The following is a 24,112-nucleotide window of genomic DNA, read 5'->3' as shown; positions in this document are numbered from 1 at the left end:
TGCTCTAGTCGGCTGGCCCTCGCTACATATTCGTCGCCAGACCCACTGGCTCCAGGTCATCTACAAGTCCATGCTAGGTAAAGCTCCGCCTTATCTCAGTTCACTGGTCACGATGGCAACACCCATCCGTAGCACGCGCTCCAGCAGGTGTATCTCACTGATCATCCCTAAAGCCAACACCTCATTTGGCCGCCTTTCGTTCCAGTTCTCTGCTGCCTGTGACTGGAACGAATTGCAAAAATCGCTGAAGTTGGAGACTTTTATCTCCCTCACCAACTTCAAACATCTGCTATCTGAGCAGCTAACCGAGCGCTGCAGCTGTACATAGTCTATCGGTAAACAGCCCACCCATTTTTACCTACCTCATCCCCATACTGTTTTTATTTATTTACTTTTCTGCTCTTTTGCACACCAATATCTCTACCTGTACATGACCATCTGATCATTTATCACTCCAGTGTTGTTAATCTGCAAAATTGTAATTATTCGCCTACCTCCTTATGCCTTTTGCACACAATGTATATAGACTCCCCTTTTTTTCTACTGTATTACTGACTTGTTAATTGTTTACTCCATGTGTTGTCTGTTCACACTGCTATGCTTTATCTTGGCCAGGTCGCAGTTGCAAATGAGAACTTGTTCTCAACTAGCCTACCTGGTTAAATAAAGGTGAAATAAAAATAAATAAATAAATAAAAGTGTGCCTTGAATTCTAAATAAATCACCAGAAACCATAACACCTCCTCCATGGTTCACGCTGGAAATCACACATGCGGAGATCATCTGTTCACATCCTCTGAGTCTCACAAAGACACGGTGATTGGATCCAAAAATCTAAAATTTGGACTCATCACACCAAAGGACAGATTTCCACCAGTATAATGTCCTTTGCTTGTGTTTCTTGGCCCAATCAAGTCTCTTATTATTGGTGTCCTTTAGTAGTGGTTTCTTTGCAGCAATTCAACCATGATGGCCTGATTCGCACAGTCTCCTCTGAACAGCTGACGTTGAGATGTGTCTGTTACTTGAAGTCTGAAGCATTTATTTGGGCTGCATTCTGAGGTGCAGTTAACTCTTCTGCAGAAGAGGTAACTCTGGGTCTTCCTTTCCTGTGGCGGTCCTCAGGAGAGCCAGTTTCATCATAGCGCTTGATGTTTTTTGCGACTGCACTTGAAGAAACTTTAAAAGTTCCGGAATAGACTGACCTTCATGTCTTTAGGTAATGATGGACCGTTGTTTCTCTTTGCTTATTTGAGCTGTTCTTGCCATAATATGGACTTTATATTTGACCAAATAGGGATATCTTCTGTATACCACCCCTACCTTGTAACACAACTGATCGGCTGAAATGCATTAAGAAGGAAATAAAGTAACTTTTAACAAGGCACACCTGTTAAATGAAATGCCTTCTTGGTGCTGGTTGAGAGAAGGCCAAGAGTGTGCAAAGCTGTCAAGGCAAAGGGTGGCTACTTTGAAGAATATAAAATATATTTTTGTTTAGCACTTTTTTGGTTACTACATGATTCCATATCTGTTATTTCATAGTTTTGATGTCTTCACTATTATTCTAAAATGTAGAAAATAGTTAAAAAAACGAGAAAAAAATTTGAAAAGGTGTGTCCAAACTTGACTGGCACTGTATGTTATGTAGGAAAAAGTCAGTTATAAATTATTCTGTCTTGGTTAAAAAACAAGTTGTCATAGGCATTTGATTATATTTTCAATATACTTGCCCTCTCGTAAATTCTGTAAGAGTAATGTGAACACCAATTATTTATAGTGCCAAAAATAAAGGGTGAAATACATAAAACAAATAAAGTTCTGATCCTTCTTATATCGCTCAGATATAGGACATACACTTCAGAAAAACTTTATTTTGATTTATCTGTTCCATGTAGTGAATATGTTATTCAATGTGTTTGTATGGGCTAATAGCAGTATGTCCAAATACAATGTTCATCAAATACTTATTAAATATTGTTGGGGGATACTTCAAGCTGTCTTAGAATTAAAACAGCAAAAGTATCCTTGGTATGACCTTAAAACAATTCCATATAGCTTAGTAGGCATGATTACCAACAATGAGACAGCCTACAGGTAGGAGGTGAGGGCCCTCGGAGTGTGGTGTCAGGTAAATAGCCTCTCACTCAATGTCAGCAAAACAAAAAAGAGATGATCGTGGACTTCAGGAAACAGCATTGGCCACTTTAATAAATGGAACACTAGTCACTTTAATAATTCCACTTTAAGAATGTTTACATATCTTGCATTACACATTTCATGTATATACTGTATCCTATCTATTCTTTACTTTATCTATTGCATCTTAGCCGCTGTCATTGCTCATCCATATATTTTCTACTTATATATTCTTATTCCTTTACTAGATTGTGTATTAGGTTATGTTGTGGAATTTGTTAGATATTACTGTTGGATATAGAAGCATAAGCATTTCGCTACACTCGCAATAACATCTGCTAACCATTTTTCTGACCAATAAAATGTTGTTTGATAATTCCACCGATTCTATTCATAATATAATACCATTTTTTTTTTCATCCAGAAAATGTTTTAATTAATCAGTATATTTGATGTTAAGTGGCATGATGGATGCATTTACTCATGCTTTTTCCATAACCTAGTCCTCTGATCGGAGAAAAACAGCGGGAACCGGTATTCATCAGACCAGGCAATGTTTTTCCAAATGTCCAGTTGTTTCGTTCTTTAGCCCACACAAATGTTGTACTGGGCTGTCAGTTGACTAATTGTAGCCCGTCTGTTGCTCTGCACAATTTGCCTCCTTTGTCCTCTTTCATCAATCACCCGTGTTCAACCACCGGCCTGCGGGTTGGCCAGATGTACTTTGGGTGGTGGACTATTAATACACACCGGAAACTGTTGAGCGTGAAAAACCCATTAGCGTTGCAATCTAGTGCACGGGACACCTACTACCATACCCTGTTCAAAGGCACTTCAATTTTTAGTCTTGCCCATTCACCCTCTGAATGGCACACATAAACAACCCATGTCGAAAGGCTTCGAAATCCTTCTTTAACCTGTCTCCTCCCCTTCCTTCATCTACACTGATTGAAGTGAATTTAACAGGTGACATCAAGAAGGGATTATAGCTTTCACCTGGTCATATGTCATAGAGAGGGGTAGAAAGTGCCCCATGAAATAACATTATATATAGATTCTACAGACCCTAGTGAATAATCTCAACACCTAAACAAGTTTTCTCTCTAAAAACCAATGTATAATACAGTGTATGCATTGGGGGCATTTATTTGACATTGGAACATGTTTTAAACCCCAAATGTAATGAAAATATCACTCAACAATATTTAATATTTTTTAATGTTTAACATTTAGACCATTTTTCATATATCATGAATAAATACAGATTAATAATGGAACTCTTCTACTATTACATGAGAGACTTTTATTATGAACGTTTCCGAAATTCCGTGACCCGGAAGTACTTTTTGAGTGTTGCTGACGACACACTAACGCTGGTCAAATTCAGCAGAAAACGAGGAAGCGGAGATATGAAGTACTGTATCTCTGGAGAAAGTATCTAACGGGTGGCATACAGTAATCTACCGAGGCGACATTACCACAATTATAAGAAAGAGCTAGAAACGAACAAGGTTAGTTACAAATATCTTTGACATTACTCTCCAGCCTTCAAGGTGGACATCTCACCACTGGTAACGTAATACAGTATCCTTTCATCCCCGTTTAATTTTTGTAGCTAGCTACTGTAACGTTTGTTATTTTTGTTGAAGTTAGAAAACTAACTAGCTAGTTAGGTTAGCTAACTGTTACTGCCTAATTTACAGTTTTTATGCAATGCTATTGGTAGCAAGTTAACTAGCTAGCTATGTCTGATCATTCAAGTTAATTTAGCCAACTAACTGAATCTGACAGCGAGTTGGGACTCAATTCATTCTGAACTACAACCAGCCTAGTCAAACAGCGATGCAGTCGGGCCAAAATGTGATGGAGTGTCACAGCGAAGGGGCGCTTGGCAAATCTGACAAGACGGCGACTTTGAGATACATTCCCACTCTGAAGACGGGGGACACTGGTCCAACCGTGGATAATAAAAATGTTGGGGACACCCTGGTCATCAATGAGAGCAACCTCAGGGCGCCGAGTCCCCGTGGAGCAAATGGTGATGACGACTCTGAAGCAGAGTCGTACCGGGATGGGCGGACAGAGGTGGTGGACATGGATATGAAAGGCAGAGCGTTCGCCTGGTGCCGAGACTTCCTTTCCGGGTCATGGAAAAGCATTCCCGAGGCAGATTTTCAGATCAGCATTGTCAGGTAATCTGGGATGAGGATTGAAAGATCTGGGACTTTTTCTCACACAGGCAAATCATAATCTCTCTCTCTCTGAAACACACACTTAAAATAATGCCACACTATCTGACATAACTTTGAGTATCCTATATGGTATTGTACTGTGCTCCACACCGTCCACGTTAGCACACATGAACGTGACAATCCAATGTCCAATTTCTCTTTCTCTCTTTGTTTGTCTACAGTGGTGGACTCAGCAACCTGCTGTTCATGTGCAGTCTGCCAGACCATGCCCACACTATTGGAGATGAACCTCGCAGGGTCTTGTTGCGAGTTTATGGGGCCATCTTACAGGTCAGCCACCTTAAATCAAGCCGATAATTGTCCCAGATGGCTAATGGAGTTTGTCTAGCTACAGCCTAGATTTAGTTTAACTCTTCCTGTTCACATTGAAGTGACTGGGAATTTATGATCAGAATTAGAATGGCCTTGATTCATCAAGTAAATAAATACATCTTGCTGATACTGGCTTTCTGGAACACAGTCTGAATTAAAGCTTTGCAAAAACTTGGCAAGTTTCTGTACAAGCCAGAATGTTGAATACAATTACAATTGAAGTCGGAAGTTTACATGCACCTTAGCCAAATACATTGAAACTCAGTTTTTCACAATTCCTGACATTTAATCCTAGTAAAAATTCCCTGTCTTCGGTCAGTTAGGATCACCACTTTTATTTTAAGAATTTGAAATGTCAGAATAATAGTCGAAAAAATGATTTAATTCAAGCTTTTATTTCTTTCATCACTTTCCCGGGTCAGAAGTTTACATACAGTTTACATAGCCTTCCACAAGCTTCCCAGAATAATCTGGGTGAATTTTGTCCCATTCCTCCTGACAGAGCTGGTGTAACTGAGTCAAGTTTGTAGGCCTCCTTGCTCACACATGCTTTTTCAGTTCTGCCCACAAATTTCTATAGGATTGAGGTCAGGGCTTTGTGATGACCACTCCAATACCTTGACTTTGTTGTCCTTAAGCCATTTTGCCACAACTTTGGAAGTATGCTTGGGGTCATTGTCCCATTTGTGACCAAGCTTTAACTTCCTGACTGATGTCTTGAGATGTTGCTTCAATCTAGCCACATAATTTTCCTTACTCACGATGCCATCTATTTTGTGAAGTGCACCAGTCCCTCCTGCAGCAAAGCACCCCACAACATGATGCTGCAACCCTGTGCTTCACGGTTGGGATGGTGTTCTTCGGCTTGCAAGCCTCCCCCTTTTTCCTCCAAACATAACGATGGTCATATTGGCTAAACAGTTCTATTTTTGTTTCATCAGACCAGAGGACATTTCTCCAAAAAGTATGATCTTTGTCCCCATGTGTAGTTGCAAACCGTAGTCTGTCTTTTTTATGTCAGTTTTGGAGCAGTAGCTTCTTCCTTGCTGAGCGGCCTTTCAGGTTATGTCGATATAGGACTCGTTTTACTGTGGATATAGATACATTTGTACCCGTTTCCTCCAGCATCTTCACAGGGTCTTTTGCTGTTGTTCTGGGATTGATTGGCCCTTTTCGCACCAACGTACGTTCATTTCTAGGAGACAGAACGCGTCTCCTTCCTGAGTGGTATGACGGCTGCATGGTCCTATGGTGTTTATACTTGTGTACTATTGTTTGTACTGACTTGTGGAGGTCCACAATTTTTTCCCGAGGTCTTGGCTGATTTCTTTTGATTTTCTCATGATGTCAAGCAAAGAGGCACTGAATTTGAAGGTAGGCCTTGAAATACATCCACAGGTACACCTCCAATTGACTCAAATGGTGTCAATTATCCTATTAGAAACTTCTAAAGCCATAACATCATTTTCTGGAATTTTCAAGCTGTTTAAAGGCACAGTCAACTTAGTGTTTGTAAACTTCTGACCCACTGGAATACAGTGAAATAATCAGTCTGTAAACAATTGGTGGGAAAATTACTTGTCATGCACAAAGTAGATGTCCTAACCGACTTGCCAAAACTATAGTTTGTTAACAAGACATTTGTGGAGTGGTTGAAAAATGAGTTTTAATGACTCCAACCTAAGTGTATGTAAACTTCCAACTTCTACTGTACATACACACTGATTATACAAAACATTACGATATAGCTTTCACATGTTCAGTCTATGATCCCTTATTGATGTCACCTGTTAAATCGACTTCAATCAGGGTAAAGGAGATGGGTTAAAGAAGGAATGACTATGTACAGAAAGTGCTGCAATTTCTAAATGATTCACCTGATATGTGTAAAAAAAATACCCTCAAAGCAAGCTGACAGTCTGCACTTAGAGCCAAAACAATGAAATGTGTCACTGTCCCAATACTTTTGGAGCTCACTGTATTGGAACATCAATTTTCAATAGTATCGCATCGCAATACATATAGAATCACAATACAATAGTATCGTGAGGTCCCTGGCATTTATTTACCCTAGAATATATAGATGAGAAGAATATACGATGTGCAAGTGACATTATCCTAAGTCATACTTCTGGGGTCATGTCCTGGCTCTTTTGAATGTGCTTCAATATTGTCATCATATTCATGAAAATGTGGTCATTTAAGGGGGGGGGGGGGGGGTGTGTGTGTGTATATACAGTGCCTTGTGAAAGTATTCGGCCCCCTTGAACTTTGAGACCTTTTGCCACATTTCAGGCTTCAAACATAAAGATATAAAACTGTATTTTTTTGTGAAGAATCAACAACAAGTGGGACACAATCATGAAGTGGAACGACATTTATTGGATATTTCAAACTTTTTTAACAAATCAAAAACTGAAAAATTGGGCGTGCAAAATTATTCAGCCCCTTTACTTTCAGTGCAGCAAACTCTCTCCAGAAGTTCAGTGAGGATCTCTGAATGATCCAATGTTGACCTAAATGACTAATGATGATAAATATAATCCACCTGTGTGTAATCAAGTCTCCTTATAAATGCACCTGCACTGTGATAGTCTCAGAGGTCCGTTAAAAGCGCAGAGAGCATCATGAAGAACAAGGAACACACCAGGCAGGTCCGAGATACTGTTGTGAAGAAGTTTAAAGCCGGATTTGGATACAAAAAGATTTCCCAAGCTTTAAACATCCCAAGGAGCACTGTGCAAGCGATAATATTGAAATGGAAGGAGTATCAGACCACTGCAAATCTACCAAGACCTGGCCGTCCCTCTAAACTTTCAGCTCATACAAGGAGAAGACTGATCAGAGATGCAGCCAAGAGGCCCATGATCACTCTGGATGAACTGCAGAGATCTACAGCTGAGGTGGGAGACTCTGTCCATAGGACAACAATCAGTCGTATATTGCACAAATCTGGCCTTTATGGAAGAGTGGCAAGAAGAGAGCCATTTCTTAAAGATATCCATAAAAAGTGTTGTTTAAAGTTTGCCACAAGCCACCTGGGAGACACACCAAACATGTGGAAGAAGGTGCTCTGGTCAGATGAAACCAAAATTGAACTTTTTGGCAACAATGCAAAACGTTATGTTTGGCGTAAAAGCAACACAGCTCATCACCCTGAACACACCATCCCCACTGTCAAACATGGTGGTGGCAGCATCATGGTTTGGGCCTGCTTTTCTTCAGCAGGGACAGGGAAGATGGTTAAAATTGATGGGAAGATGGATGGAGCCAAATACAGGACCATTCTGGAAGAAAACCTGATGGAGTCTGCAAAAGACCTGAGACTGGGACGGAGATTTGTCTTCCAACAAGACAATGATCCAAAACAGAAAGCAAAATCTACAATGGAATGGTTCAAAAATAAACATATCCAGGTGTTAGAATGGCCAAGTCAAAGTCCAGACCTGAATCCAATCGAGAATCTGTGGAAAGAACTGAAAACTGCTGTTCACAAATGCTCTCCATCCAACCTCACTGAGCTTGAGCTGTTTTGCAAGGAGGAATGGGAAAAAATGTCAGTCTCTCGATGTGCAAAACTGATAGACATAACCCAAGCGACTTACAGCTGTAATCGCAGCAAAAGGTGGCGCTACAAAGTATTAACTTAAGGGGGCTGAATAGTTTTGCACGCCCAATTTTTCAGTTTTTGATTTGTTAAAAGTTTGAAATATCCAATAAATGTCGTTCCACTTCATGATTGTGTCCCACTTGTTGATTCTTCACAAAAAAATAGTTTTATATCTTTGTTTGAAGCCTGAAATGTGGCAAAAGGTCGCAAAGTTCAAGGGGGCCGAATACTTTCGCAAGGCACTGTGTGTATGTGTGTGTGTGTGTGTGTATATATATATATATATATATATATATATATTGCAGTGAAAAAGTATTTTCCCTGTTGCTGATTTTTGATGCTGAATGTTATCAGATCTTCAACCAAAACCTAATATTAGATCAAGGGGACCTGAGTTAACAAATAAAGTTATGCAACACTCAATTTCCCTGTGTGATAAAGTAATTGCCCCCTTACACTCATTACTGGTTGTGCCACTTTTAGCTGCAATGACTGCAACCAAATGCTTCCTGTAGTTGTTGATCAGTCTCACATTGCTGTGGAGGAATTTTGGCCCACTCAGCGACATTTGTAGGTTTTCAAGCATGAACTACTCGTTTCAAGTGCTGCCACCAATATCTCAATTGGGATTAGGTTTGGACTTTTGACTAGGCCATTCCAAAACTTAAAATGTTTTGCTTTTTAAGCATTTTCATCTTGACTTGATTGTGTGTTTTGGATCATTGTCTTGCTGCATGACTCGGCTGTGCTTCAGCTCACAGACGGATGGCCTGACATTCTCATGTAGAATTCTCTGATACAGAAAATAATTGTTCCTTCTATTAAGGCAAGTCGTCCAGGTCCTGAGGCAGCAAAGCATCCCCAAACTATCACATTACCACCACCATGCTTGACCATTGTTATTCAGTATCAAAAATATGCAAAAGTAGAAAAAAATAGAAAGGGGCAAATACTTTTTCACAGCACTGTGTGTGTGTATATATACCATTGTTTATTGATTTAGCCATACCTGATTTCCTTTCATCAAAATATTTGACGCTCAAGAAGTAAGACCCATTGCCAATAGTCTTATTAGGACCACGTCTCCTGCTGCTTTGATAGTCAGTGTTCCTGCTCAAGCTGAGGATTTAGAGGATGGTAAGAACCCATTAGTTACAGGCCATTTGTGTATTATATTAGATTAAGCAGTTTTTTTTTTTAAAGAATCTTTGCCAGCCAATACCTTTTTTCAAATGTTTAATTGTAGACCAGCAAGCTGTCAAGATTTGTAGTTCATAGTTCATGTCTTTAGATTTAATGAAACGGATGAAACTTTTTGGGTCGTGCTACTTCACTTGGAAACGCGTTTAAAAAAATATATCTAAAATCGTCGCATTTTCATGACTTTGACGGTGCAACTTTGAGGCTCATTCTTAACCTACAAAATAAGTAATACAGAAATAAAATGACGTGTCGCTTGCACAGCGTATTATAATTAAACAATGCCTTTGTGTTTATTCAAAGCAACTTAGTCATGATGTGTGCTTACATTTGACCTTTGAGTAATCCTGGGAATCAAACGGACTATTCTGGCGTTGCAAGTGCAATGCTCTACCAATTGAGCTACATGGGCTAAGCATTGCTACACCACATGAGCTAAGCATTGCCACATTCCATATACAATATGTACATTGTAGATCTACACCGGATGAGAATTCCCGTGTTGAGATTAGTCATGTAGAACTGACAGATGGATAGATAAGCCTATTGTCTGTTTTTCGCATATTTGCTTTATGTACAAAAAATGCACTGCGATAGAGAAGGATTCATGACAGAAAGACATGGCATAGGCTAGACCTTACATCAAACATACAGATTACTGTTATGTACTCAATATTACACAGTCCCTGAGCAGTCCCTGAGCAGAATGGTCTCTGACTCATCTCGTGTGTGTGAACAGGGAGTGGATTCTCTGGTCTTGGAGAGTGTGATGTTTGCCATCCTGGCGGAGAGAGCCCTGGGGCCACGGCTCTATGGAATCTTCCCTGAGGGACGCCTGGAACAGTACCTGCCGGTATGTATGTGTGTGTGTGTGTGTATATATAGTCAGTTATGAATGTGTGCCTACCTAACACACAGCAAAAGTTGCAAGGTCTGGATATTACAATATTTATAGATTTTATTATTCTCGTGTGTGTGTGTATGTATGTATGTATGTATGTATGTATGTATGTATGTATGTATGTATGTATGTATGTATGTATGTATGTATGTATGTATGTATATGTGTATATATATGTGTATATATATGTGTATATATATATATATATGGGGGTTGGAAATGATGCATACATTGGAAGCTGCAATCTATCTGCAATATTAAAGCTGATCTCCCACCATAATAATATATCTTTATTTTATTTATAATTACTTTAATATAACTTATGAATGCCTCATGAGCTTAGTTTAACTGTAGTACCCGATCAGAATCCCAAATAAAAGCTTTTTTTTTTTTTTTTTACATCATTGTAAACAGACGTATACCCTCAACATGGTTAACTATAATCTCATGAATGGTCAGTTCTTGCTTCAGCCCCATCTCTTTGCTGTTTACCAGATTAGTGGTGGGAATATCCCTTTTGTTATTGTTTGAACAGCAGACTGCCCCTTTAAAAACAGTATCAGTTTAACAATGTGCAATACCTATGCATCGCTATATTGATCAATCAGTTTGAAATGGAATCCATTCACAAGTGCTTCCAGAATGCATGATGTTGACGGGTCTTCTCTCTGACCATCACATTACTTGTCATTTCTTATTTACACTTTCTGACAAAGCCTCGAATAGATTTGACATTCGCAAACTGTCCGTTTCAACCATGTGTTTGAAAGTATCTCTCTCCCTTTGTGTTTTTCACTGTGAGCTAAATGTATACAGATTCACATTCCATGTGTGTAGAGAAATGTCTGCATATATTTTTTTGTCCTGTGTTTATTTTTGCCATGCGCGCTTACAAACAGACATACGCACTTGTCATGTGTGTTCATAAAAATGTCTCTCAAACTCATATCGAACTCAACATACAGGTCGACAATAACAGATATCTCAATTAATAGTTTTAAGTTAGCATCTTTGTACTGATTGAGGGGGGACAACCGGCGCTGGGATTTATGACTGACGAGTGCACCTTCTTTTCCATAAAGGTCCAGACTTTTGGGCAGATGTTGCAGAAATGTCCCATACATTAAGTGAATATGAGTGTAAAGTCCTGTATCTTTGTGCTTATCTCCCAGAGCAACCGCCTGCGTACAGAGCAGCTCTTTGTTCCGGAACTGTCCGCTGAGATCGCCTCAAAGATGGCCCGCTTCCATAGGATGGTCATGCCCTTTAACAAGGAACCCAAGTGGCTGTTCGGGACCATTGGCAGGTGAGGATAGGATGGAACTGCTCTCTCCAAGTCAAAGCCTACACCAAGTATTGCCTGAGGAGTACTGTAAAATGATGTATTGATTTGAATTTGAGGTAACTGTTTGCAGGTAGTACTTTTCATCAGCTGTTTTCCACAATACTCAATAATGCTCTGTCTGGTGTTGTCTCAGGTACATGGATCAGGTGATGAACTTAAAGTTTGCCCGGGAGGCTCACGTCAAGAAATACAACAAGCTGATTAAGTACGACCTCCCGGCAGAGCTGGAGAGTCTCCGGTGAGTCAGGAGATGCTGGGGAAGGGAATGGCTGGAAAGGACAATGATCTGGCAAGGGAGATGTTGATGTCTGGGAATGGCGAGGCTATGGGAGGAGGTGGGAGTGGCCGGGGAAAGTAATGCTATGGCGAGGGAGCTAAAAGGGGAAAGTAATGCTATGGCGAGGGAGCTAAAAGGGGAAAAACAGGAATGTTTAGGGAAGGTGGGAGCGTTGGTAGGTCCATGTCACAATAGACCTCACTCAACTGCACACAAAGATACACACACACACATGAGCAATCTCTCACATCCACAAACATGTTACTCTCTAATAAATATGTAGTTCTCTCTCTGCAGCCATTAGAAAGTTGACCTCTCCCCCAGTGCCTTTCTCTGACACTGCCCTATCAGGAGACTGTTGGACTTTAGCTTCCTGTGACACCACACACACCCAGACCAGCAGTGTGTGCCCCATAGAGATAGTTAGAGAAGGACGCAACTTTGTATTTGGCCTATTATGCGTCTGTGAGAGCATGGGCAGTACCATTGAGGCCATCTCCATTTTGAAGTAGTACATTTTCTTCTACTACTTCTATGAGTTGGTAACAAACTGAAAGTGTGCATACTGCCACCTGAGGGGTATACCATGTACCAGGTTTGAGGAGTTAGTGAGGTAAGATTGGTCAACTCTGAGTTCAACTCAAGATAACTGGTCATACGAAATGGCTCACCTTTTAGCCAGGTACATTTCTATGGCAACGAATCCTTCAGAACTAACCTGCTATGGGCAGGCTAACTCCATTTTATCCTGAATGAGCCACAAGTTGAGGACTAATGAAATCAGATGCCCTCCCTCTGGCAAAGATTGTCATCATCCCCTTCATTTGAGGAAGACAACTGATCAAATATTTTACTAATATAATTTTAAAAATCACATCACACATTTAGTATGATAGCCTTTGCATTACAAACTGTTTCTCGTGATTGTAGCCTTTGCTAGTGTACCCATGAGTTTAACAGTCAAATTAAGGTTCCAAAACCCTTCTTTGGATGATGTCTATGACCACAACACGTCAAGCTGTTCCACAGATAGATGGAGCAATAGGAGTGGGAAAATGGTGCTTGTGCATTAATAAGCACACCAAAGACGGCATTAACAATAAATAAAGACGGCACATAAAGGCCTATTTCACACCATAGCCTGCTGATTTTACAAGATAATGTCTCTTTCATTTTGATATCGGCACAAATGAAAATGTGGCACTGAGCGCCCAAGGATTCACGTTTCAGCATTGTCTCAATGAAGAGTTGGGCCTTTCACAGGCCATGTGCGAGATGCACGCGCAGTTACAAGCCTGCTAGAGTTAGCGGCAACTGGACGAGCAATATTCACCGTCGTAGTACGGATAAAGCTTGACCTGGAATGTGAAGCTAACTGAAGCTGGATAGCTTTATAAAATTCTGAGTAGATTGCTCTGTAGTATACCTCTCCAGAGTGTGTTGTTTGAACAGGTATAAGGCAAATTGGCGATTATTGGCACTTGCTGTTTATGGAATGTTTGCTCTCAAGTGTAATTCAATGGCTGATCCTTCCCAATGACTTAGATGGAATTATTTGAACCTTCTGTAACCCATAGGAAGTCCCACTGAGTTAACTACTTCAAAATGTTGAAACTCAATGGTGCTTCGGCGCTGCCCATGCTCAAATGTGCTTTTGGGCACTAGGGATGTCTAGCTAAGTCTATGGTGTGCCCTTACTGTCTGGCAGCCAGTCCCCTACACACCTCAAGGTCGCCTGCTCTAATGATAATGATAGCTCACATTCATATAGTTTTCTACTACGTCAAGGTGCATTCAAGCGATCAGTCACATTTTATCACATGCTTAACAGCAACCTGGACCAATATTATACGCGTCTGTACAGCTTTGTTATATCATTAGTGGTGTATCTACATGTCAATGTCTAGCTACGAATTGCTTTGTAATAGTTGTAGAGTTACTGAAAGTGTTACCACATACAGTGCCCTCAGTAATTATTGAGTCAGTGACAATTTGTTGTTTTGGCTCTGTACTCCAGCACTTGATTTGAAATGATACATTATTTACAGATATCATATCCCTCCAGCATCCTCACTCATCAGTCATTCAGGACTATCTGTAATCATGGTAGCATCCACATTAATGTAGAAGTGTTTAGAAACATATTCTATTGTTATTTACAATAAAAGTGATTCCAAAATGGCACAATACATTATTTACCATTAATTTCTATTGGGCACAAAATAATCTCAAAAGCAACCAAAAAAAACAGCAAATGGATCCAACAAGTTTAGTGTCACAAACTTGATGAAGTCTTTGTGTGCTAGGAATATGGGACTAAATACTGAACTTTTGCCTACTTTAATACCTACATAAGTGAAAATCTTCTAATACTTTTGGTCCCCTAAAATGGGGGAGGGACTATGTACAAAAAGTGCTGTAATATCTAAATGGATTAAACTCTCTAAAATTACATCTGTCTGTACTATAACCTCATAGTCATTGTATCATTTCAAACGAAAGTGCTGGAGAACAGAGCCAAAACGACAACAAATATGTCACTGGCTGGCACTGCATCTACACCTACAGCCACTGCCACAGTTGGCTAATGTTAGTGTGGTTGAGACTCTTCTGTATATCATCTACCTGTGACTATCAGGAGCATAGATCAACATATCTTACAGAACCTGCTTCTGAATATGGCTGCTCAATCTATCACAATCGCGTATTTCACTTTTGCTCAGTTCATTTCCTATTGAGCTACCCTTGGAGAGTCGGGCATGCATGACATGCCATTATTGCACAATCCAACTAAATAGTTACTCCTCTGCTATGCCATGGTGTCCAGTACTCATTGCTTCCCATAACTACTCTACCGTCATGATCATGCACTTGAAATCGTGAAGGGAGTAATCGGGTCTACCAAATAGTAAAGGTAATGTGTGTAATTCCGTAGTCTGTCTTTGTCTACAATAAAACATATATTTTTTGATATTGTACAGAGTGATAACCTATGAGCTGTTGACATGTACCATAACCTCTGCCACTTAAAGTTGACTGAAAGTTGAAGTGTGTACATAATACATTAGTCATGTTCTCTCTCCCTCTCTGACAGAGTGTTGTTGTCAGCGACCCCATCTCCAGTGGTGTTCTGTCATAATGATGTGCAAGAAGGTAAAGGTCTATCTTTGTGCTCTCTTCCCTTCACTCTCTCTACCCATCACCCTCGCTCCCCTCTAACCATATTTACCTCTAATTTGGGCTGCTTGACCCTCCCCCTGGCTCAACAGTGGATGTCCGTCACTTCCTGAAAGGACAGGATATTAACGAAGTTGGAGAAAGAAGGGGTGGAGGGTATCTATTTTTAGAGACTGAACACATTCATATGCAACACCCTCAGGCAGGTGCAAACCAATAGAATACATGGTACAGGTGGTGGCTGTAGATTGCCTATGTATACATGCAGTTGACTCCTGAAGTGCACATCAGGACCCACTGTGAATGTACAGTCATATTTTAGTGTTGTAACCTCCTGTCTCTTGTCCTCAGGTAACATTTTGATGCTGGAGGACAGAGACCACACCTCCACTGGGAAACTCATGCTCATAGACTTTGAGTACAGCAGCTACAACTACAGGTAAAGGCCTTTTGTGTACATACACACTCAACTCTTACACCTGTAGTTTTAGTTGTGACCACACACACTCTCAGCTACAACTACACAGGAATGCTTATAGTCCCATATAATGTACTTATCCAACGCGCTTATCCAATGAAACTTACAGGAGCAATTTGGGTTAAGTGCCTTGCTCAAGGGCACATCAACAGATGTTTCACCTAGTCGGCTCTAGGATTCAAACCAGCGACCTTTCGGTTACTTGCCCAATGCTATTAACCACTAGGCTACCTGCCATCAATCAAAGGCACACACAGCTTAACGGTAACAGCATTGATTAAGGTACAGTTGAAGTCGGAAGATGACATACACTTAGGTTGGTGTCATTTAAACTCGTTTTTCAACCACTCCACAAATTTCTTGTTAACAAACTAGTTTTAGCAAGTCGGTTAGGGTCGGCATGACACAAGTAATTTTTCCAACAATTGTTTACAGACAGATTATTTCACTTATAATTCACTGTATCACAATTCCACTGGGTCAGAAGTTTACATACACTAAGTTGACTGTGCCTTTTAAACAGCTTGGAAAATTCCAGAAAATTAGCTTTAGAAGCTTCTGATAGGCTAATTGACATCATTTGAGTCAATTGGAGGTGTACCTGTGGATGTATTTCAAGGCCTACCTTCAAACTCAGGACCTCTTTGCTTGACATCATGGGAAAATCAAAAGAAATCAGCCAAGACCTCAGAAAAAAAATTGTAAACCTCCACAAGTCTGGTTCATCCTTGGGAGCAATTTCCAAACGCCTGAAGGTACCACGTTCATCTGTACAAACAATAGTACGCAAGTATAAACACCATGGGACTACACAGCCGTCATACCGCTCAGGAAGGAGACGCGTTCTGTCTCCTAGAGATTAACGTACTTTGATGCGAAAAGTGCAAATCAATCCCAGAACAACAGCAAAGGACCTTGTGAAGATGCTGGAGGAAACAAGTACAAAAGTATCTATATCAACAGTAAAACAAGTCCTAGATCGACAACCTGAATGGCCGCTCAGCAAGGAAGAAGCTACTGCTCCAAAACCACCATAAGAAAACCAGACTACGGTTTGCAACTGCACATGGGGACAAAGATCGTATTTTTTGGAGAAATGTCCTCTGGTCTGATGAAACAAAAATAGAACTGTTTGGCTATAATGACCATCGTTATGTTTAGAGGAGAAAGGGGGAGGCTTGCAAGCCGAAGTACACCATCCCGACCGTGAATCCCGGGGGTGGCAGCATGATGTTGTGGGGGTGCTTTGTTGCAGGAGGGACTGGTGCATTCACAAAATAGGTGCCATCATGAGGGAGGGAAATTATGTGTATATATTGAAGCAACATCTCAAGACATCAGTCAGGAAGTTAAAGCTTGGTCACAAATGGGTCTTCCAAATGAACAATAACCCCAAGCATACTTCCAAAGGTGTGGCAAAATGGCTTAAGGACAACAAAGTCAAGGTATTGGAGTGGCCATCACAAAGCCCTGACCTCAATTCTATAGAAAATTTGTGGGCCGAACTGAAAAAGCATGTGTGAGCGAGCGAGGAGGCCTACAAACTTGACTCAGTTATACCAGCTCTGTCAGGAAGAATGGGCCAAAATTCACCCAACTTATTGTGGGAAGCTTGTGCAAGATTACTCGACACGTTTGACCCAAGTTAAACAATTTAAAAGCCAATGATACCAAATACTAATTGAGTGTATGTAAACTTCTGACCCACTGGGAATGTGATGAAATAAATAAAAGCTGAAATAAGTAATTCTCTCTCCTATTATTCTGACTTTTCACATTCTTAAAATAAAGTGATGATCCTAACTGACCTAAGACGGGGGATTTTTACTTGGATTAAATGTCAGGAATTGTGAAACTGAGTTTCAATGTATTTGGCTAAGGTGTATGTAAACTTCTGAATTCAACTGTATGTCTCTACAAGTAAAAGGGACAGATCTAAGTATTATATTATCCATATGTAGTGGCGATTGTCTCTTTCTTTGATTGTCGTCTTAGATTGTGCTGCAATGTGTTTGTTTGTTTGTTTAGGGGTTTTGACTTTGGGAACCACTTCTGTGAGTGGTGCTATGACTACACATACAGCCAGTGGCCCTTCTACAAGTGTACACCTGACAACTACCCCAGCAGAGAACAACAGGTGACTACAACCTCTACCACACCTATATCAAAATGCTCTCTAACATATCTATGCAAACACAGTGGTTGTGTCCGAATACCCATGCTGGCGTACTACATACTTAAACTGCATACTATGTACTCGTCGTTGCATACTATTTAGCACATACTGTTTAGTAAAAAGTATGCAGTATGCCATGGTCGTAACGTAATATTGGTTGGTGACTGGTTGAGTGGGTGCGGTAGGGAATGGGTGGATTTTTCCAAATTTGACAGACATGCATCAATCACATTAACCAGTCTGATAATAGCTCATTTCCAAATTCACTACATTTCTCTATTCTCTGAATAGAATAGGAAGAGTTATCTTCCTACCCAGGCTGGTTATTGGCATCACAGTCAACCTCTACCATAGCCCATCTATCCAATAACTGAAGACAGAAACCGATAATTTGGTTCCATTTCAACATGGTTTATTAGTGAAACCAAAGTGCTGTAACATATATAAATATAATTGCTTTGTACACACACACACTTTTTAAATGTTCAAATCAAAAGGCTACTGCACAGAAAAATGTGGACGGTCAGGTGATTCGCTAATTCAGAACCACTGGACATCAACATAATAAACTAAAGCACTGATTATTGGATCAGAATGATTGCCAGGGCTTGATCCATTAATGAAATGGGTTCAAATCAAAAGGCCTGATTTAACATGACATCAACAACGCAGCCAAATCCTGAGTCCCCGTGCCAACACATTCACAAATCAAAATATGGTTTTGCATTTAGTTTAAAAGCTCTGACAAAGGTAAAGAGAACAAGAAACACTTTTTTAATGAGAAAACAGAAATCCACTTTGGGTTAAAAAAAAGAAAGTTTTTTTCAAAGATGTAGCCTACGATGAAAAATCTGATCATTTTAAGGAGAACAAAAACAACTTAATTTGAACACAACCGCTGAAGCTTTGCTATTCGTCATCTTCCCAATTAAGTGGCATAGTTTTGTTTGGCTAAATAAAGATAACTAAGGTCCATCACTCGCAGCCCACCTCTTCCAATGCATTGTGGAAAAGTCTGCATCAAATTTTACCAGATGAAGAGCCAAAATTAGTATATCATCCTGGCATTTAAACCATACTCGATTTTAGAAAATTCATGTACTATAAAATTCTGTTTTCGCATACTGAGAATACGTCATGTGTAATTGCGTTGTTTCCCGCTATTTGTTGATTTCCCCACATCTAACTGATCAGCTGTTGTCAAAGCCAAAATGACTATGACATCCGGGCATTTAAAGTATGCTCGATTTCTAAATGTGGAATACTATTAAATGTTATTTTTTTGCATACTAAAAAAACGGCCTACTATTTAGGATGCAAGTGTGGGTATTTGGACTCAGAAACTTTCTCTCATGCATCTTTCTCCCCATTATCACACTCCCTTTTCTCCCTATGAACTATCAGTATGAAGTTTCTGTCTCTTGACTTTTCTTCTGGTAGGAGTGTGATGCAAAGGTTAGCATCCATACAAGGGAATACAGTTAATAAGTGATCATTTCTAGATCAATGGGCGTGTTCGAGTGGATCCATTTTGTCTAGTCGGTTACCATCATTAGTCACCACTTTTAAAAGTGTGTTGTATTATGGGGATAAAAATGGTCTGACTTGCAACTACATGTCAACTGCATGTTTTTTTTTGTTTAAAAAATCGTGATCAAAGGTCATGTAGTTTTTGATGAAGTTGCTGCAGTTGCTTCTCGCCAACTTCACCATGCAGCTATCGACTGGCTAGTGAGAGGCACTATTTGTCAATGGATAATTAGGTTGTTTTTGGTTGACCAACGCAACCATGACCTGACTAAAACCGGAACCAACTTTTGCCGCGATTCTAAAGCTACAGGGGATACAAATGAAAGTGATATTCACGATCTCTCTCTAACCAATTCATTGTACACATACGTTTTCACTTTGTGAGTGTGATATAGAAACATGTATTACAATATTAATAAAGAAAAACCTTGAAACAATAGCAGCTATATTAACACTGCCATGTTATGAGCCTTGCTATTGGAAAACCACTACAGTGCCCGACTTCAATCGTTAACTGTCTACAGTCAAACACACCCAATATCTGTCATCAGTCACTATAACATGTTCATGAGTCCACCACAGAAATCCTTCCAGTGAGCACATGTCACGTTCACTGTTGGTATCCCAACATCATTATTCTAATAAACACATTATCGCTAGTGTAACTTTCTTTACCAACCACACTACCAGTAGCCTCAGTGCAGTGTGTATCTATTTTACCTCAGTGTGGGACATAATGTATGTCTGTCCAGTCTTGTAGATAACTAGTTTTCTGACCACATTGTCTAGTTGAACCAAAACTATGCATGCACATTTCCAGAACTCAATGAAGTCAGCTGGTCTAATACAATGACGCAATTGCAAATGCATTATTTTTAAGTTAATGATACAAGCCAGGGAATTCCATTTATAGATTAAGTCTATGTGGTGTCCCTCATCTCTGAGCGAATGTGTTTCTCTACAGCTGCATTTCATCCGTAACTACCTGGTGGAGACGGGAGGCTATTCAGAGAGCACCATGCACGAGGACCAAGCTCGTATAGAGCAAGACTTGCTGGTCGAAGCCAATCGGTAGGACACAGACTTCTACCACAGATGAATCCAAAAAGGACAGTTCACTCATAAATCAAAAAAAAAAATATATATATATATATATATATATTTTTTTTTTTTTACTTTTATCCTAAAATGAGTCTGCTATGTGCTCTGTTTTGTAACAATAATCATAAATGATTGGATTTATATTGCTTTTCCACCTAGAGCTTTACATAATAAGAGGGAAAAGTCACCTTTACCACTACCAATGTGCTACTTACCTTTGAAAATGTCTAATCAGTGTTGATTTTGGTATGAACTATTCAATGCTACTGTATTCACATGTACAGTAAGTAGCCAGTCCGTTGGCAGTTCATCTAGGGATGAATGATTTTCCCACAGATTCGCCATGGCATCTCACTTCCTCTGGGGCCTGTGGTCTATCATTCAAGCCAGGATATCCAAGATCGAGTTTGGCTACATGGTAAGTACATTAGTAGACTTTACTTCACCTGGTGAGATAGACTTCACCTCACTAGAATGAAAGGATCCAGTAGAGCTTCAGCGTACTGGAACATTGATTGTCATTCACGTGACATTGCAGGTGTTTAGTGGTCACGCTTCCCTGTCGCTCTTGTTTATTTGCCGAGCGATTTGTTCTATGACCTGGCTAAATAGTGCTTCTAAAACACGATCCCTCGAAGTTTACACCTGTTCATTTGATCTCTGTCGTTTCAGGACTATGCCCAGTCACGATTTGATGCCTACTTCAAGCAGAAAAAGTTATTTTCCTAAATCGCTAAAAGAACAGATTGACTTCAATGGAATGTACTGTCATTTTTATATCTGCTGATTCTTCCTGTACGCAACTGTCCTGATGCAGAAACGTAGTTGGCTAGGCATATCTGTTAAGTGTTGAAACCAAACCAAATATGAGGGGTAAACGCCCACTGAAGAGTCTTGGGTGGATTTTTACAAAATGATCTATTGTTTGAACTTGATGTTTCTAATATACCAGGACCCCATCCATCTAGTAGCATCCAATACGTTGCTCTGACTGAGACAAGTAACAGTGAAGCAGGGACTCAGCTGCACTCCAACAAAATGCACTTATCTTCCCCTACTATGAAATGTGAAATTCTGTGAAAATGCACAGCAAAAAAAAGCATGTTATTTGTTTACATTAGTTATGATCTACTGGTTCCATACATTTTATGTTTCAAACCCTGTAGTCATGTGCTTTATTTTAGTCATTCAACTCTGCTTCTTTCTTTACCCCACCTCGTAATGTAATTGTTGAACTTCAGAACACCCTTGATTTCAGGGTCGAAATATGCTCATTTTGTGCCGTCTTTTTTCTTTTTCCTTGACTTGTTTGTTAAATGCCTGTTCTATGCATGGACACAGTACAGCATGGCAGAGAATCAAGCTGCATAGCACAACTCTGTTCATACTGTAGTTCTGTTTCTTTGTAGTGCAGTAGGGAAATCTGGACTCTTGGCCCTATTCATTCAGAACTAGTAAGAAAAGAACATGCTCCATTGCATAGCAAGTCAAATATGTTCTTAAACAGGATGTTGTTTTTGACCTTTCTCCATGACTGGTTCTGATTGAATTGGGCTTAAAACCCATGTATGACCTGTCTGTTTTAGCATTTTCTCTAGTCAAACTATATATAGAGGGGTTGCAGTTGTCAGAAATCACTTAGCAATCATGCCAGGCGCCATGTTGGAAGACCAGTCACTGTGGTGGAAGAATAGTGCAGCATGCTAGCTGTTTGTGAGCATGCACACTGCATTGCACTGCCAATTGTTTCTTAGCAAGGCAATTTGTTTTCTCAGCTACAATGTCTTGGCTCCCAATTACGGCACAGAAATTGACCATGGTGATGAACCAAGTGGGTTTAGGCACTGTTATCATTCAGCGTGGGGTTGCCACTCAGTTGTCAGAAGAATTGATGCGGTGGTCTTCCAACATGGCTGCCAGGAGGTGTCGCAATTCATCTCCTGGCACAAGTGTTTTGTGTCATTCTACCTCTTCACAACAATGAGGGTCATTTTACACTTTGAATGATAAATTAGCAAATGTAGACCTGAAACTAAATGATTAAAAAATTATTTTTTTTTTGGTTATAGACAATAACAGCTTATTGCACAACCTCTCAGAAGAGAGCAGTTTATGAAAATATATATATATATAGCTTTTGTCTGGCTTTGATGTCATTGCATTCTGACTAGGTTTACCATTCATTCTAAAGCTGTTCCATTACTAGTAAACTGGTATAGAACTGTCTGTCACGGTTTGACTCTGCCCAAGGTTTGGATGTTTTGTCCTTTTCCATTTCTGACCAAGAACCACAATGGTTAAAGAAAGCTGTCCATGACTTTCAACAACAGATGTTGTATCTTATTTAAATGTGCATTTGGCTCCTGTGCGTGTCTGCCTGCCTAACATTATTAAAACCAAATGGAATATCTGCATGCTTTTGGAATTCAGATCCAAAGATTTTGAAAATGGGATCATGGTTGTTTTTTTTTTTTCTCCAATGGCAATCATTTGAACACATGGAAATGTTTTTCAGTATAATTTGTTATTTATTTGTTATATTTGTTTGCCCAGTGAAGTGCTCTTTGTTTTGATGTGAGTTCTAATAAAGGTGGACCTGTGAGGTTACCCTTTTGTATAATGTTAGAATATATGTTGTGGATGTAGGCCAATGTTCGATTTCCGAGAATATGAAGCTGCCTAGTCTAGAAGCCAGTGTCTCGTCAACTAGCTAAATTAAGTAACTTTCTTTTCATTGCACATCAATCCTGTCCAAAACCCTTTGGTGTTATTGATATTCTCCCTGCAATGCAGCTGCTGTGTAAGTATAACTGAACTGCAAATAAACATGCTTGATACCTGATTGAATAGGTCTTCATTTATTGATGATTAGAAATTAAATTGAATATTATGGCAACAGTTATTTTAATCTCAAATCTATACTGTAGAAAATACATTTTCAGGAACGGGAGCTCCCCCTAATGGGACAATTCATAGCAGATTTTGGGAAGTCCTATTTCTAACTTGCAGACTTGGTCCATTTCAAATCAATCCCTGGCTTCATGGCACTTCATGTCAGTCTGCAAGAATTGGATAGATATTCAATATGCCAATAGCTGCACCTCTTACGAGCTGGGAGTTTCACTGTATCACTTATCTGTTCCTCATTTCCAGTGCATAGAAGGTAGGGGATATGGGGAGTAGCTAGGGCATAATTTAGAATAAGCACAAGTCCCCGATGAGGCCTAAAATCAGTCCTGTAGAGCTGTTTTCCTGCACCGAGTTCCAATGCGGGTATATAACTGACTGTCTGCTCACTCTGCTCTCACATGGGGATCAAAGCTGGATTTATGCAAGTTTGGGATGTCATTTTTAGGGGTCCAAGCAACATAGTTGCTGGAGGCTAATTGTATTTCTTGCCATTTGTTCTGTTGCGTATCCACTGGTGTGTGGTGGTCAGGCCAGTCTTATAGCTGCTGGTCTGTAACTTATCAGACAAGCTACTCTGAGCTGCTACGGATCAAGGAGATAAATGTTTGTTAGGACCCTGGAGTGTCTGTTCATTTTCCATCGTGCTCTGGATTGTTTCTGTATAATGTTACTGCTTCTCCTTGTTCTCTCTAGCAGGATGTTGT

At 39.9% G+C, this 24,112-nt stretch overlaps 1 protein-coding gene across 6 annotated transcripts; it reads left to right on the top strand.

Moving 5' to 3' along the window:
- Nucleotides 1–3,480: 3,480 nt before the first annotated feature.
- chkb (choline kinase beta) lies at nucleotides 3,481–23,340 on the top strand. 6 transcript variants are annotated; one of them, XM_021572520.3, is made up of 12 exons: nucleotides 3,481–3,723; nucleotides 3,967–4,331; nucleotides 4,553–4,661; nucleotides 10,253–10,366; nucleotides 11,587–11,720; nucleotides 11,893–11,997; nucleotides 15,131–15,189; nucleotides 15,565–15,652; nucleotides 17,720–17,828; nucleotides 20,362–20,468; nucleotides 20,835–20,916; nucleotides 21,171–23,340. In XM_021572520.3, exons 2-12 carry the CDS (start codon nucleotides 3,982–3,984, stop codon nucleotides 21,225–21,227), a joined length of 1,314 nt encoding a protein of 437 aa, XP_021428195.3. In that variant the 5' UTR covers nucleotides 3,481–3,723; nucleotides 3,967–3,981; the 3' UTR covers nucleotides 21,228–23,340. The 6 variants fall into 6 exon arrangements, with proteins under 6 accessions (XP_021428195.3, XP_021428187.3, XP_021428208.3 ...); XM_021572512.3 differs by having other exon boundaries at nucleotides 3,931–4,331; XM_021572533.3 differs by having other exon boundaries at nucleotides 3,488–3,710.
- The last annotated feature ends 772 nt before the right edge of the window (nucleotides 23,341–24,112 follow it).

The sequence above is a fragment of the Oncorhynchus mykiss genome, chromosome 2 (genome assembly GCF_057628025.1).
Source record: "Oncorhynchus mykiss isolate SJ-2025 chromosome 2, ASM5762802v1, whole genome shotgun sequence".
Lineage (NCBI taxonomy): Eukaryota > Metazoa > Chordata > Actinopteri > Salmoniformes > Salmonidae > Oncorhynchus > Oncorhynchus mykiss.
Note: the sequence above shows the minus strand (reverse complement) of the source record. Positions and strands in the feature narration are given on the sequence as shown.